The sequence below is a fragment of the Falco biarmicus genome, chromosome 11 (assembly GCF_023638135.1).
Source record: "Falco biarmicus isolate bFalBia1 chromosome 11, bFalBia1.pri, whole genome shotgun sequence".
Taxonomy (NCBI): Eukaryota; Metazoa; Chordata; class Aves; order Falconiformes; family Falconidae; genus Falco; species Falco biarmicus.
In genome coordinates this window covers 22,856,678-22,871,700 of record NC_079298.1, presented here as the reverse complement: position 1 = coordinate 22,871,700, position 15,023 = coordinate 22,856,678, and the positions used below count along the sequence as shown (strand labels likewise).

Below are 15,023 nucleotides of genomic sequence, written 5' to 3'. Positions count from 1 at the left end.
AGGATATACTTCTGTTCGACTGGAGTGGTGTAGATACGTAGCTCTGTGCGGTAGGTTGACCCTGACTGGACACCAGGTGTCCACCAAAACCACCCAGTCACTCCCACTCCTCAGCTGGACAGGGAAGAGGAAATATAACAAAAGGCTCCTGGGTTGAGATACGGACAGAGTGATCACTCACCAGTTACCGTCTTGGGCAAAACAGACTCAGCTTGGGGAAATTAGTTTAATTTATTAGCAATCAAATCAGAGAAGGATAATGAGAAATAGAAACTAAGCCTTAAGAAACACCTTCTCTCATCCCTCCCCTCTTCCTCGGCTTAACATTAATCCCGAGTTCTCTACCTGCTGCAGGGCCACAGGGGGTGGGGAATGGGCAGTCAGTTCATTTTCTGCCGCTCCTTTCTCTTCAGCTGGAGGACTCCTCACACTCTCGTCCTGCTCCAGCACAGGGTCCTTCCCACGGGAGCAGTCCTCCATGAACTTCTCCAACGTGAGTCCCTTCCACGGGCTGCAGTTCTTCACTAACTGCTCCAGCATGGGCCCTTCCACAGGGTGCAGTCCTTCAGGAACAGACTGCCCCAGCGTGGGTCCTTGTGACTTGGTCACAAGCCCTGCCAGCAAACCTGCTCCAGCCTGGGCTCCTCTCTCCGTGACTCCCCAGCTCCTGCCAGGACCCTGCTCCAGTGTGGGCGTCCCATGGGTCACAACCTCCTTTGGGCATCTGTCTGCTCTGGCACGGGGTCCTCCACGGGCCACAGGTGGGGATCTGCTCCACCGTTAACCTGCACAGGCTGCAGGGGCACAGCGGGCCTCACCATGGGCTTCACCATGGGCTGCCAGGGAATCTGCTCCAGCACCTGGAGCACCTCCTCACCCTCCTGCTTCACTGACCTTGGTGTCTGCAGAGCTGTTGCTTTCACATGGTCTCACTCCTTTCTCTGGCTGCAGTTGCTGCTGCCCAGCAGCTTTTCCCCCTTCTTAAATATGTTACCCCAGAAGTGTTACCAGTGTTGGTGATGGGCTCGGCCTTGGCCAGCGGTGGGTCTGTCTTGGAACTGTCTGGCATTGACTCTATGGGACATGGGGGAAGCTTCTAGCAGCTTCTCACAGAAGCCACCCCTGTAGCCCCCACTACCAAAACCTTGCAATGCAAACCCATACACTGTGCCAATTGAAATCTGGGTCTTCTAATAGTAGATAGCATCCAGCCCATTAGTAGGAGACAGCTCCCAGATAAGCAAGCCATGACTACATCATGGAGACATACGTGGACTTTCCCAGATTAAGGAGCAGATCAGTTTCAAACTTGGAAGTACAGTCTGGGTTGTCTGACACACACTGCGCTGCCCTCTTCACTAGCCTGTTCTACCAGTTAGGCTGCTTGCCTGTGTGCCCATAAAAATTGCAGCAATTGGAAGTGGAGGATTCTCTTTACTCTTTACCATTAGGAAACAAGCACCTTTTTAGTTCATAATATGCTCAATTACTTTCAGATTGATCCATGAATAAATTATAATCAAAACAGACTTATTCACCTTAAAGCTCTCCTGGCTTAAGGTTTCATTGTTGATTCATTATGTTGTCAGTTCGTTATTGGCAGGGTAATGCTTTTTTATATCTGGATAGAGACAGTTTTAGTGGAAGATACTGTTATCTTTAAATGAGTAGGATTTAGCTTTTCTGGTGAGAACAAATTCATCAATGATGAATCCCTAGAGAAACTGCTCAAACAAAAATCACAGTGTTACTGGAGATTTATACAGTTCATCAGCTAAAAGGCAGCTTTTGGAAGTCTTGGTGGGTGAGAATTTGGGCTTTTCCTTTCTTTTTGTAAAATACTCCATGACACTATTTCAAGCTTCCAGTTTTGTGATAATGCAATTATAAACAATGGAGTAATACCACTTAAAATATTTATTTTGGCACTGTTCTCAATGTTATCCCTCCAATAGAAGCATGTTAAATTATGGCTATATACAGACGGATACAAATAATGCAGCTATAGACGTCACTGATACAGATATATAAGTAGACAAGGATTACCTAATTACTGTTTGTTGCAGTGTTCTAAACACTTGCTATTATACACATATTCATATTGGGTTTTTTAGGCAGATGTTGATATGGCAAAGATATCAAAGCTATCTTGTGGAGAGTTTAGTTACATTGGATTATCTGGAAATAATAAATAAATAAATAAATATAAACCCCACCAAACAAACCATACTGTAGGAAGATTTCAAAAGCGAGCAAGAGTTAACCTCACCAAATTCTGTGCTTGTTGCTTCCATTGGGAATTGTGGTATTAAATTCCCCATGTGCTTAGGAAGATATCCCCTACAACAATTAGAGTTGATTTAATTTTAAACTCTCTTAAATATCCATCTCTTCAGCAGTTATTTCAACATGTTCCCACTTTTTCTATATCCAGTAACTCACTTCATTAAAATATTGTTTGCCATTTCATATGGCCTTTGACTCCAAAATGTTTGAAACCATAACTCTGAACAATAAGCAGTCTCATCAGCGTTCCCTATCTGTGCATTACTCATAAGAGGAACCATCAATAAGCCCTTCCTAAGCTCCTGAGGCTATATTTTCATGTATTATTTATTGTTATAGAAAAGATTGCTGGTTTTCAGTGTTGTTTGATGAAATTTGGCTTGGCTGCTTGTGAACTGCTGGACTCCAAACACAAAATAACCAGACCATTTGTATGGGCAGACAGTCACCTTCTGCTAAGTCAGTGGAAGCTCATTGTGTATGCCCAAGCCTGGACCAAGACCTAGGTGTTTCCTTCATTATTTCAAATTCAATTTAATCTTTTTCTTGATGGAAAACCAGAAATGAACAGCAAGGACTAATGTTTGATGTTAGTTTTCTAGATTAATCATAATTTCATTTATTTTTAAAAGATATAAATTATATAGTTTAATTTAACTGTATGCATGTCATTACAAAAATCTGAATTATGGTACTGATGGCATTGCAGTTTTCAGAAAGTCTGCTGTACGTTCCAGCTAGCAGCTATGTTAGATGTAAAAATCTAAATACTTCCATCTCACAGCTTAGAAAATTAATTAATTACCTTTGTAATTCACTTTTCACCTATACACAAAAATTAATTCTTTTTCCACACCTTTCTTTAGATCAGCTATTTAATTTCAATATACTCAGTATTTCTGTCTGTAGAAATGAGGAGATTGGGCATACCTCAAGAGAACTGAAAAGTAAAGGATTTATTCTGCAGAGATTTGGCTATTCTTCCCAAAGATGATCTTCAGTCAGTCAAGCCATGAACAACTGTCTCCTCTCTCTGCTACTTCAGTTAAAACCTCAGCAAAATTAGCTTTGCTGCCTACTCAGAAAGTCAGCAATTCAATTCCTAGCCAGACAGGGAAGAGTCCAAAAATGCTTTGTCATCAGATCTCCTGCCCTCTCAAACCCAAAGCTGTTGGCATCAGCACATAAATTATGGAAAGAAAATAGTTTCTCGGTGACACAGCTACTACTTATTTGTAGCCAAAATGTATTTCTAATTGATGCAGCCTAGCAGACATGTGAGAACACTTTTTATCAAAATCTGTATTTTTAAAATTTTTGCTAAGTCTTAGGTTTTCTAAAAGTCTTATAAATAATTTAATCTCTCTGTATTCTTGAAATTAGACAAATTCTTTCTTCTACTCATTTTCTTGTTTAAAATAATTCTAGTTTTGCTGTCTTATTTGACTTTGCTGTGTAAGGCCAGTACCTTAACTGCTGTATGCAGTAGTATTTGCAGCCTTATTTTAAGACATCCTAGAACATTTCCTTTCCAAGATCATGTATGGTAACTGTACAGAAAGTAAAGTTTGTCTGATGTCTGTAAGGAAGTCCTTGACCATGGCATTTGGTAGCAAAGTTCCCACTGAACAGGCAAAGCAAGTGCCCTTTGCCAGTGGGCAAACTCGGGCTACATATAGATTTGGGGCAGATGGGGTCTGCACCGTCCCACATAGTTCAGGTCTTGTATTTGCCTAGACTGAGGCTGTGTCCCAGAGTATGACTCGGTCCCAGCCTGCAGGAGGACACCTCCTCTGGAGACCACCAAGAGACCGCAGGTCTTGTTCTGACTTGAAGATGTGTTGAGGCCACAAACCAAGTCTCGGAAGCAGGGAAGCATTTCAAGGACCTTGCCCTCTCTGGCTGTATGCTCAGAGTACTGAAAACCTAGTAGCCAAGGAAGCTTTTATTTGTCCTAAGAAGAAGCCTGAGGTCCCAAGGTTGGGTATCATGACTGACACAGCTCACTGAGGAATTTTTCTTCTAAGGATTAGTAGAAAAGCAGGGTAACCTCTTCTGGATTTACTTCATTTAAAAAAATAATAATTTCTAAATTTTTAAATAATTCTGGTTTTAAAATTCACATTGAAATTCCCTCTTAAAAAATTGATAACCACAGCAGTACTGTATCTTGCTCAATATGCTCTTTGAGGTTGTATTATTAGCATGAATTAATGCCAGCAGCTGCTGAGGCTATGTATCCCCTGTTACTACCTGCTAGTTTCTGCAGTACTGCAGTAGCTTCCGAACAGGGTTTAGTTAGGTGAATAAAAGACTTCGGCAGAATAAGGAACTAGTTTCAGGGGAAGAAGGGCATGGTCTTTTGCATCAAGCAAAATCTGTGGTTTCTACCATTTTTCATTCACCTAAATCTGTGATTGTGGCACATTACAGTTGTCCATATCTCTGCTAGGTAAGCAAAGGGACTTTTTCTTTCAGGAAGCTGGGTGTTCCATGAAATCTGAACCAGCACTTTCACGTTCTTGGGTGAGATGAGTTTTGCAATTCAGTGAAATCTTCCTGTAGAGTCTGCTTAATTGGATCCAAGGATTAAATGTTGCAGTGAAGACTGCAAGCGGGATATGGAGTTAAACTGGAAGATTAGAATGTGTTTCAGTTCATTTGGTGTTTGTTAGCCTTACTTTGACAGGTCAAGCCAGCCTTCTGTCATCAGAATGCAAAATACCAGTTCGTAAGCGTTAAAAATATATATTGATATATTCAGATATCTGCACAAATAATCTAAACTGTTAGAATCCTTCTAAGTAAACTGATAGTTTTATGATACCTTTCCACATACTGTACATTTGAATTATTTAACACGATACATTTTTATATATAAGCAAGTATGCAATGGGGAAATATAAGACTGTTGGATGCTGACCTGCAATTCAGCTCTTCTTCTGCTGTAGTATATTAATATTTTAATATTCAATATATATTTTCAAGTCAGATCCTGAAGTTCATATTTGATTTTTATTCACTTCTCACTCTGGTACAGCATCACTGATTTCAATTTCAACTTCCTGAATAAGAATTAAGTCACACTCAGCAAGGACTTAGGATCACGCCCTTGGTATCGGGCTCACCTTTTTGCTACACCCACTTATTAAGTGTAATCATGTTTCCCGATTTTTCTTGCAGAAACTGCCTAGTTTTGGGCCTTACCTGGACCAACGCAAAAAGATAGTAGCTGAGAACAAGATTAAACTGATGGAACAGCACATCGCTGCTGTACTTCCCGAAAAAAAGCATTTCATTCCGAAGAAGCCTATTCCAGCAATCAAGGTAACAAAAATACATGCTTACGCATAAGAAATGATCAGCCATCAGGCAGTTGACATGCACAGTCATTTCTAGCAGTTTGAGTTGGTTATTACTGCTTTTAAGCTTGTTAGAGGGCATCAAAGGCAACTATTTATGCAGACTTTCTAGCTTTTAACCAAAATCAATGGGAAATGGTTTGTGATGTACATGTATAGGTATTTCCCTAATGTCATTTTTCAAAATGAAGGCAATGGAACGGTAATTGTAGAACAAGGCATGGGTAATTCCTTGAAGAATGAAGTAGAACTGTTAACAGTTTCTTTCAGTTTGATTGCTGCACTATGAGCTCAGTTTTGCATGATACCTTGGATTACTTGTGATGTGCTACATACCTCCATCTCTCATGTAGGATCAATGGAAAAGGTTGGTGTTCAGTACATACAAAAGCCGTTTCAGAAGGTTTTCAGACTGAACTTTTAAAGCCGGAGAGTGTTTAAGTAGCTGATCCACTATCTCCAATGAGTAAATGTCAAGGTGAAAATAAAACCTATGACCCTATCTACTGCATAATCCATACATTGGAGCTTTTCTGTTCCCTTAGGTAGCCAATAAATGTCAATAAAACGAAACATCATAAGCTAATTATTCTAGGTGTTCGGTTTAGACCTTACTAAAACTTCAAGTCTGAATAGGAAAAAGAAGCAGGCAAACTGTTTATTTTTAAAGATTGGGATTCTCATATAGGCCCTTTTACAAAGCACCATGAAAATTGTATCTGTTGAGCTTGTTGATAGTCTTCCTCATATCTGTCAGAAAATCAGACATATACAGATAGGAGACTTGCACTGTATGATCAGACCTGTAAGAATTCTTGCAAAAATAAGGCCAAACATAAAAAACAATATGAGCAGCGTGGCGTACGAGGCACGGACTTTGCAAGGATTGTGAAGCAAAGACTTTTATTGTTAGTTAGTTCCAGCTTTTATAAGTTCATACTCTGTACATGCGCTGCTAAAAGCTTTATTACTGGTCAAACTCTGCTGTCCACGCGCCCAGCCGCTGTTCACTATAGGCTACTCTGCTGTTCACGCTGTTCCCTTATCTTATAGAGGTGAGATCACGTTCCTCCTTTGTTTCTGTCTCATCCAGGTTTCTTTTCATACTCCCTCAAAGTTATTCACCTCTTTGCTGCAGGATCACAGCTGCACGTAATCAATGTCAAAACAACCCACTGTCTCCTTACAGAGCAGTGGGTCAAAACAGCACATAATTCCCAAGGGAATTTTGCAGTTTACCAACACATGCAATGTCCCAGCTAACTGGTAGAACTGCAAAACCATCCAAGGAGAAATTTTGACTCATCTTCGTGTTTAATGTAAATAGTTTGCTACTTCTGTAGACCTCTTTCAGGTTTTTGGACTACTTATTTTGGTTTATGTCATGCTATTGAAAATCACTCCCCTCCTCTTTTGCTGAGGTTCCCTTCTTTATGTATACAACAAAGTTCCAAAGAAAGCAATCTACTCTTTTTTTTCTTTCCCACTATGATGAGCATTTTCAAAGCCTACTTGACCTCAGAGGTTTTATGGTTCTGTTCTCTTTGCAGGGAGAGTATTGATGTAGGGAAAAAGAGAAAGCAGAAGCAACAGCCAATAACTGCATTTTCAATGAGATAGCTTGCTTCTGAAAACAGCAGAAAGCCAAAAAATTGATACCATCCAAAAGCAAATAAACTGAATGAAGGAAAAAGTTTAGCAAGAGGGAAGAACAGACATAAAGATTTGAAAAAAAACATAAATAAAATGTCGAGGTCAATAATTTATCAAGCGTACCACCAAGTACAAAAGCATAAAAGACCCAAGTAGTAGGAGATAGATTAACAGGAAGAAAAGACGCCCTACTGCAGGGAAGGGGAAAATTAATTCCCCCAAACAAAAACTTTTGTTTATAAACACATTGAATACTTTTGTGTGGTGTCTGTGAGGAGCTACTGAGCTAGAAAAATCAGGTTACCATCTTTCTCACTTTCATTTAAACAAGACTGGAAAAGATTGAAGCAAGTAGGAGGTAGGAATGACCAAAGCTGATTCTTGACAGTCTTTCAGTCTGACCATCTCTTTAGAAGGGAATGTTTTAACCATAATGAGAAAAACAGTAGTGACAGAGGCTGTATTGGGTTTGCATGGCAAGGTTTTGGTAGTGGGAGGCTACAGGGGTGGCTTCTGTGAGAAGCTGCTAGAAGCTTCCCCCATGTCCCATAGAGTCAACGCCAGACAGTTCCAAGACAGACCCACCGCTGGCCAAGGCCGAGCCCATCACCAGCACTGGTAACACTTCTGGGGTAACATATTTAAGAAGGGGGAAAAGCTGCTGGGCAGCAGCAACTGCAGCCAGAGAAAGGAGTGAGACCATGTGAAAGCAACAGCTCTGCAGACACCAAGGTCAGTGAAGCAGGAGGGTGAGGAGGTGCTCCAGGTGCTGGAGCAGATTCCCCGGCAGCCCATGGTGAAGCCCATGGTGAGGCCCGCTGTGCCCCTGCAGCCTGTGCAGGTTAACGGTGGAGCAGATCCCCACCTGTGGCCCGTGGAGGACCCCGTGCCAGAGCAGACAGATGCCCAAAGGAGGTTGTGACCCATGGGACGCCCACACTGGAGCAGGGTCCTGGCAGGAGCTGGGGAGCCACGGAGAGAGGAGCCCAGGCTGGAGCAGGTTTGCTGGCAGGGCTTGTGACCAAGTCACAAGGACCCACGCTGGGGCAGTCTGTTCCTGAAGGACTGCACCCTGTGGAAGGGCCCATGCTGGAGCAGTTAGTGAAGAACTGCAGCCCGTGGAAGGGACTCACGTTGGAGAAGTTCATGGAGGACTGCTCCCGTGGGAAGGACCCTGTGCTGGAGCAGGACGAGAGTGTGAGGAGTCCTCCAGCTGAAGAGAAAGGAGCGGCAGAAAATGAACTGACTGCCCATTCCCCACCCCCTGTGGCCCTGCAGCAGGTAGAGAACTCGGGATTAATGTTAAGCCGAGGAAGAGGGGAGGGATGAGAGAAGGTGTTTCTTAAGGCTTAGTTTCTATTTCTCATTATCCTTCTCTGATTTGATTGCTAATAAATTAAACTAATTTCCCCAAGCTGAGTCTGTTTTGCCCAAGACGGTAACTGGTGAGTGATCACTCTGTCCGTATCTCAACCCAGGAGCCTTTTGTTATATTTCCTCTTCCCTGTCCAGCTGAGGAGTGGGAGTGACTGGGTGGTTTTGGTGGACATCTGGTGTCCAGTCAGGGTCAACCCACCACAGATGCCCACTAAGCATTAGGAAAATACCGGAGCTTTGCTTGAAGTAGGGAACTTCCTACTACAAGGAGAGATTTTAATAAAGTTTATTATTAATAGATCCATCTATTATTATGTTGTTGATAAAGTCTGCCAGGAAGATTCAGGGTATTCATTAAGGAAGCTGAGTGAAGCTTAATGAAAAAAGGTGACTTATCTGATACCCTTCCCTGATCAGGAGTTTTCCATGGAGAGAAGCAGAGGAGCTTGGACATGAGTGATTTATTTGTAACTGTCCAAGAAGCATTCACATTTAGAATTACAAATCCCAGACTATCTCCAAGCAGTTCCCTCTTGGCTGATCATCTAGACAAAGGAGAGAATACGTTCCGTTAGTTCAGACTAGGATATCAGGGGGTGGGAATGGTCAGCTCTTAGAGCTAGTCCCAGCGTAACTCTAGTTCTCTGGAGCACTGAAGAGGTATGTTTGAAAGCTGATCAGACCTGATAGCTGTCCTTGAAAGAGCTATAGCTCCTGCTTTGGCTGGCTGTATTTTTGGAGGGTTGCTGCAAATTTCCTGGTGCCTGCCCAGAACTCCCTCATCTGTCTAATTGGTTGTTGGGTTGGTGATATGTAAATTCCAACATTTGTTTAAATTGCACATGCTGCCAAAATGCTTTTTTGTGCAGATTAAAAAACCCTCTGTGATTATCCAGAATCTAATTTAATTTTTGGATGGCTTTTCCCATGGCTTTTCTCTTTATTTTCTCTATTTTTCAATATTAACTGAAACTGCATACTTTGATATTCAGCAGAGTTTTTTCTTCTTTTCTCACTTGTCTGTACTATCAGAATTTCTGCTGCATGTAGATATGTGCCCTGGATCTTTTCTTTTCAGTTGCAATTCTGTACAGCTCCCACAAATGTATTTGCCTATCTCAGGTTACCTCCTTATTACTTTAATTCCTTCCCTTATACATTCCTGTGGGTTTTTTTCCTAATAATTTAGTTCTATGTCCTTCAGGGCCTATACCATAATATTTAGTCACCATTTATCTGCTTATTTTATTTCTTCCTTCTTTACCCCACAAGTCTTGCTGTAGAGATTGCCCTGTTTGGTAGTTTAAACACTCTGACATAGCTGTGCTTGTCAGTGCAGTTAGGGCATGACATGTTGCCTCACCTGTTGGAAAAACATCCATATTAAGTTTGAGGATCTCCCTCAAGCTTAAGTTCCTTGTGTTTGAACTACTTGTCACCCTTGTGTGTACAGATATGTTTACATGGTCTTCCGCACATACATGTATGCAAGTCTTTTTATGCCGATGCTGTAAGCAGCCAGCTGAGCCAGCACCTTGGGAGGCACCTAGCCACATTTAGTCCAGTGCTGTGCTTAATCTAGAAAATCCTCTTGAGAGATGAAGTGTATTTATCTAGGCATAGCACTATTATGCCATAACGGTGTGCCGTTTGGATCCTTCCTGGTTTTTATCTGGATGGTTCAATACAAGTAGTTTTAGTTTGTGCTTGCCTGCCTGGGAAAGACCATATTGTAATCTTCATCATAAATGTGGAGCTGTTGCATATTTTGGGTGGAACTCTGCATACGTCTCCCATAATTTATGGGAAGCCAGCTTCCCCCAAGCATTTGCTCCAACATGAAATCACAGCAATAATCTCTCCTGCAGTAGCCCATAATGATCCCTTCTCTATCACAGTACCTCAGAGAATATTCTCATTACATGTGACAGTTTAAGCAAATTTAAGTTAATCTTCAGATATGGGGAGAAACTCTAGAGTCCAAACCTTCTCTTTCCCTCCCTGCTCTGACTGTAGGAGGACTGCCTCAAGGGGTTCGGGAATAGAGTAGAGTAGAGCAGAGTAGAGTAGAGTAGTAGAGTAGAATAGATTAGAATAGAATTTAATTTCAGTTGGAAGGGACCTACAAATGACCACCTAATCCAACTGCCTGACCATTTCAGGGCTGACCGAAAGTTAAAGCATGTGGAAGTATATTAAAGACATTGTCTAAATGTTTATTAGACACTGACAGGCTTGTGGCATCAGCCACCTCTCTAGGCAGCCTGTTCCTATTTTTGACCACCTTCTTGGTAAAGAAATGTTTCCTAATGTCCACTCTAAACCTCCTCTGGCACAGCTTTGAAACTGTTCCCACACACCCTGTCACTGAATACTGGGGAGAAGAGATCGGCACCTCCATCCCCACTTCCCCTCCTCAGGAAGCTGTAGAGAGCAATGAGGTTGTCCCTCAGCCTCCTTTTCTCCAAACAGATGATCCCAGACTCATTATCTGCTCCTGATAGGATATTCCTCCCAGCCCTTTCACCAGCCTTGTTGCCCTCCTCTGGACACATTCAAGGACCTTCACATCCTTAAATTGTGGGGCCCAGAACTGCACACCTCGAGGTGAGGCTGCTCCAATGCTGCACACAGCAGGACAATCACCTCTTCTGACCGGCTGGTTGTGCTGGGTTTGAAGCACCCCAGGATGGGGTTTGCCCTCTTGGCTGCCAGGGCGCACTGCTGGCTCCTGCTGAGCCTGTGTTGGCCAGCACCCCGTTCTGCAGGGCTGCTCCCCAGCCACTCCTCTCCCACTTCATACGTGTGGCCAGTGTTACTCCATTCTAGGTGCAGAATCCTGCCTTTGGACTTCTTGAATTTCATCCCATTAATCATTGCCCAGTGCTCCGATCTATCTAGATTCTTCTGCAAGGCTAGCAGCCCGTAAGAGGAAGGGCACTGTTCTACTGTATGTAAAACTGGAATGACTGAATATTCCAGAGCATTAATATAACAACAGCATTACAGCAATTATGGTGCTATTTTCTATCTTAACATGCTGCTAGTTTGCTTGTCTCTTGTCAGGACATCACATCAAGAGGGTTTTGTGAGCTGTCCAGGGTGTTTTCTCTTGCAGCTTTCTTTTATCTGGAATGCCTCTGTTGGCAAGAACAGTGAAAGTTACCTCCTTTGACAGGCTGTTTGTCAAACTGCATTTTTTCACTGTGATAGTACCTGTTCATTAGTTTTGTAAAATACCTATGAAGTTTCTCGTGCTTTCTTTAATTTAACTAAAATCTGTATCAACTCTGTAGTCTTCTGGTTCAAACCTTTTTCCTGAAACACAACCAAACACATTAAACAGCATCGTATCTAAACCAGAAAACTGAGACCCTTTTCTCTGTTCATATTTAGCCTTTTATGAGGATTGATCGTGGTATTCCAGCTCTTTATTTTTTCTTTGTTTAGCCAACTTGCAATCCCACTTCATGGCTACTTAATTTCAAAACTCTATTGTGTCAGAGGTCTGTGTGAGAGACCTAGTGAAACACAAAATGTATCAGTCTTTTTTTTAATTTATTTATTGCCTCAGAGTCTTCATAAAGAATTGTGGTAGATTCACAAGGCATAATTTTCATTACAGAAGCCATACTGAATTATGTAGTAAAGGTTCATTTGAGTTATTTTCTAAGTCCCTCTTTAGCTAGTACTGAAGCAGTTTTACTTGCTTTACTGAAACAAGGCTTAGAGGTCCCTAAATCCCAGAGCACGTTTAATAACCTTTTTAACTATTGGCAAAGCATCTGTAATCTTTCATTTAAAGTTAGTTTTAATGAGATTACATACCTTTTGTTAGCCACTTTACTGTAAATTTAACTTGGTCGTGTACCCTCAGATTCTAGTGACTTTCTCTTCCTTAATCCATAATTTTTTCTTTCAAACATTCCTTCTTTCCATACCTTCTCTCTGACAGTACCTCACCTTTATTACTGAAAAAGAACAGGTGGAAGGCAGGTATCTCCCTAATGAAGATAAGAACACTGGTTCAGAGAGTAATTTACTTTCTTTACAGCATTTCATCCCCTTCCCATGCTCTCTGGAACCTAGCGCGGGCCCTTCTGCACAGCCTCTTGTTCTTTCACAACCTATTGAATCCTGAGAACTGCCCAAACACCCCCAAAATATAACGAACAGATAGAGTACTTGGGATCAAGCGTACAGTTTTTTGCTATATAAATGTCAAATGCTTTGTTAGGAGTTTTTTATATTACTTGTTGGTGAATCAACTTAAGCATTTGTATCATGGTCAGTGATCCCCTGGAGACCTGAAGCCTGAGGCTGAGGCCCGCCCTTAGCACAGACTGCTATTCACAACAGGCAAACCTCTGCTTCTGGTGAGCTAAAGATTACCTTGCTGTTGCTGTCAGCTTCAAGTGCATAAAGTTCCTAGTCAGTGAACCTTTTTCCTGAACGCAGTATGGCATGCAAAGTGTTTTATGGTAACTCAAACAGTACAATAAGAGGAAAAGCATGTGTTTTCCCTTTGAACTTGCTATATCAGATGCAGTACCTGCACTGTATATGGCTTTCTTAGATCATTATCTAATGAGAGGCCTGTGATATTCATCATCTCTAGAGCACAGTGTGGTCTTTTAACAGTGAGGTCTGCATGAAGATGGACACAGCAGGTCCACAGGGAGCCATACCTGAACCATAAGTTATATTTACAAATACAGGTTTACTAATATGATGGCTAATGAAAAGCTAATCATCATAAAATGCTTGATATATTAATATTAAAAATGCAGCTATAGTAATAAAAATAGCATTGTAAAAATTATATCCTACTGAACAGATTTGCTCCTTGTGTATACTCAAAACTACATCTGCCTAGCTTAGTGACAAAATGATTTTTTTTCCTGTACTCATTAGTATCATAAAACTAATGGATTCTGCTCTGATTCTCTCCATAGCAACTGAATTCCCTGCCAGTTCCAGTTGCAGGACTAAATTCCTCTCCCAGTTCATTCAATACAGTTTTTTTGAGAAGAGTGAGACAGCACAGCAGTAATCAAAAGGAGCACTCTAGGTCCCTGAGATTACAAAAGTGTAACTTAGGACAAAATTTACCTTCCAGCTTGTGGTTTTTTTATTGCTGCTGGTAATGTGTAAGCCACAAAGAGCACATCTTGACTTTCAGAACCTGGCTTCTGTCTGCAGATCTGGCAGTTGGCAAAAAACATTATACTGTAAACAGTGCAAATTTGATCCGGAGGCTATTGAGATATACCAAGTGTGGAATCCCATAGTGCCAGTTTAGACAGTTGCTTTTTGGAGTGAAACCACTTTAAACAGTGAAAGTTGATGATTTCTTGCTGCACTGTTTATTTTGTTCCAGACGTTTATGACTTGATGGAAACAAGAAGCTCTGAGATAGCTTGAGATGCTGTAAAAGAGTGCACCTGCAAAACATCTTTCAAGTACCATCTCTTTTTCAGGCAATAGAGTCTTGAAAGTTTCCAAATTAATAAACAGACAGTTTTTGTTTGAGAGAAAGAAGTGATTAAAAAACAGAACACCCATGAGTGTAAATGAGCAGTAAATCATTGACACAGTCTTTTGAAATCACTTGCAGGCCTCTAAAATGTCATCATAGAATCATAGAACGGTTTGGGTTGGAAGGGACCTTAAAGTTCTTCTAGGTCCATCCCCCCTGCCATGGGCAGGGACACCTTCCCCTAGACCAGGTTGCTCAAACCCATCCAGCCTGGCCTTGAGCACTGCCAGGGATGGGACATCACAGCTTCTCTGGGCAGCCTGCGCCAGTGCCTCGCCACCCTCGCTGTGAAGAATGTTTTCCTAATATCTAATCTAAATTATAAACCTAATAACCTAATCTAAATAGGGGACCTACTAAAAAGTCTGTCCCCACCTTTCTCACAGGCCCCCGTTAGGTACCGGGGGGCAGCTGCAAGGTCTCCCCTGAGCCCTCTCTTCTCCAGGCTGACCCACCCCAGCTCTCTCAGCCTTGTCCTCACAGCAGCGGAGCTCCAGCCCCTCGACCACCTTTGTGGCCTCCTCTGGACTCGCCCCCACAGGCCCGTGTCCTTCTCGTGCTGGGTCCCAGGGCTGGACGCAGCGCTGCGGGGGGCTCACAAGGGCCGGGCAGGGGGACAGTCGCCTCCTCCGACCTGCCGGCCGCGCTGCTTTCCGTGCAGCCCAGGACACAGTTGGCTTTCTGGGCTGCAAGCGCACGTTGTTGGGCCACGTTGAGCTTTTTGTCCACCGGCACCTCCAAGCCCTTCTCCTCAGGGCTGCTCTCAGCCCATTCCCTGCCCAGCCTGTACGGACACCGGGGGTTGC

At 42.4% G+C, this 15,023-nt stretch overlaps 1 protein-coding gene across 1 annotated transcript in view; it reads left to right on the top strand.

Annotated features, from left to right (window-relative positions):
• DPYD (dihydropyrimidine dehydrogenase) overlaps window positions 1–15,023 on the top strand; it is a 367,004-nt gene that overhangs the window by 344,091 nt on the left and 7,890 nt on the right. Inside the window, exon 21 of the mRNA XM_056356052.1 lies at window positions 5,470–5,613. Within this exon, the coding sequence (XP_056212027.1) occupies window positions 5,470–5,613 (144 nt within the window). The remainder of the gene's footprint in view (window positions 1–5,469; window positions 5,614–15,023) is intronic.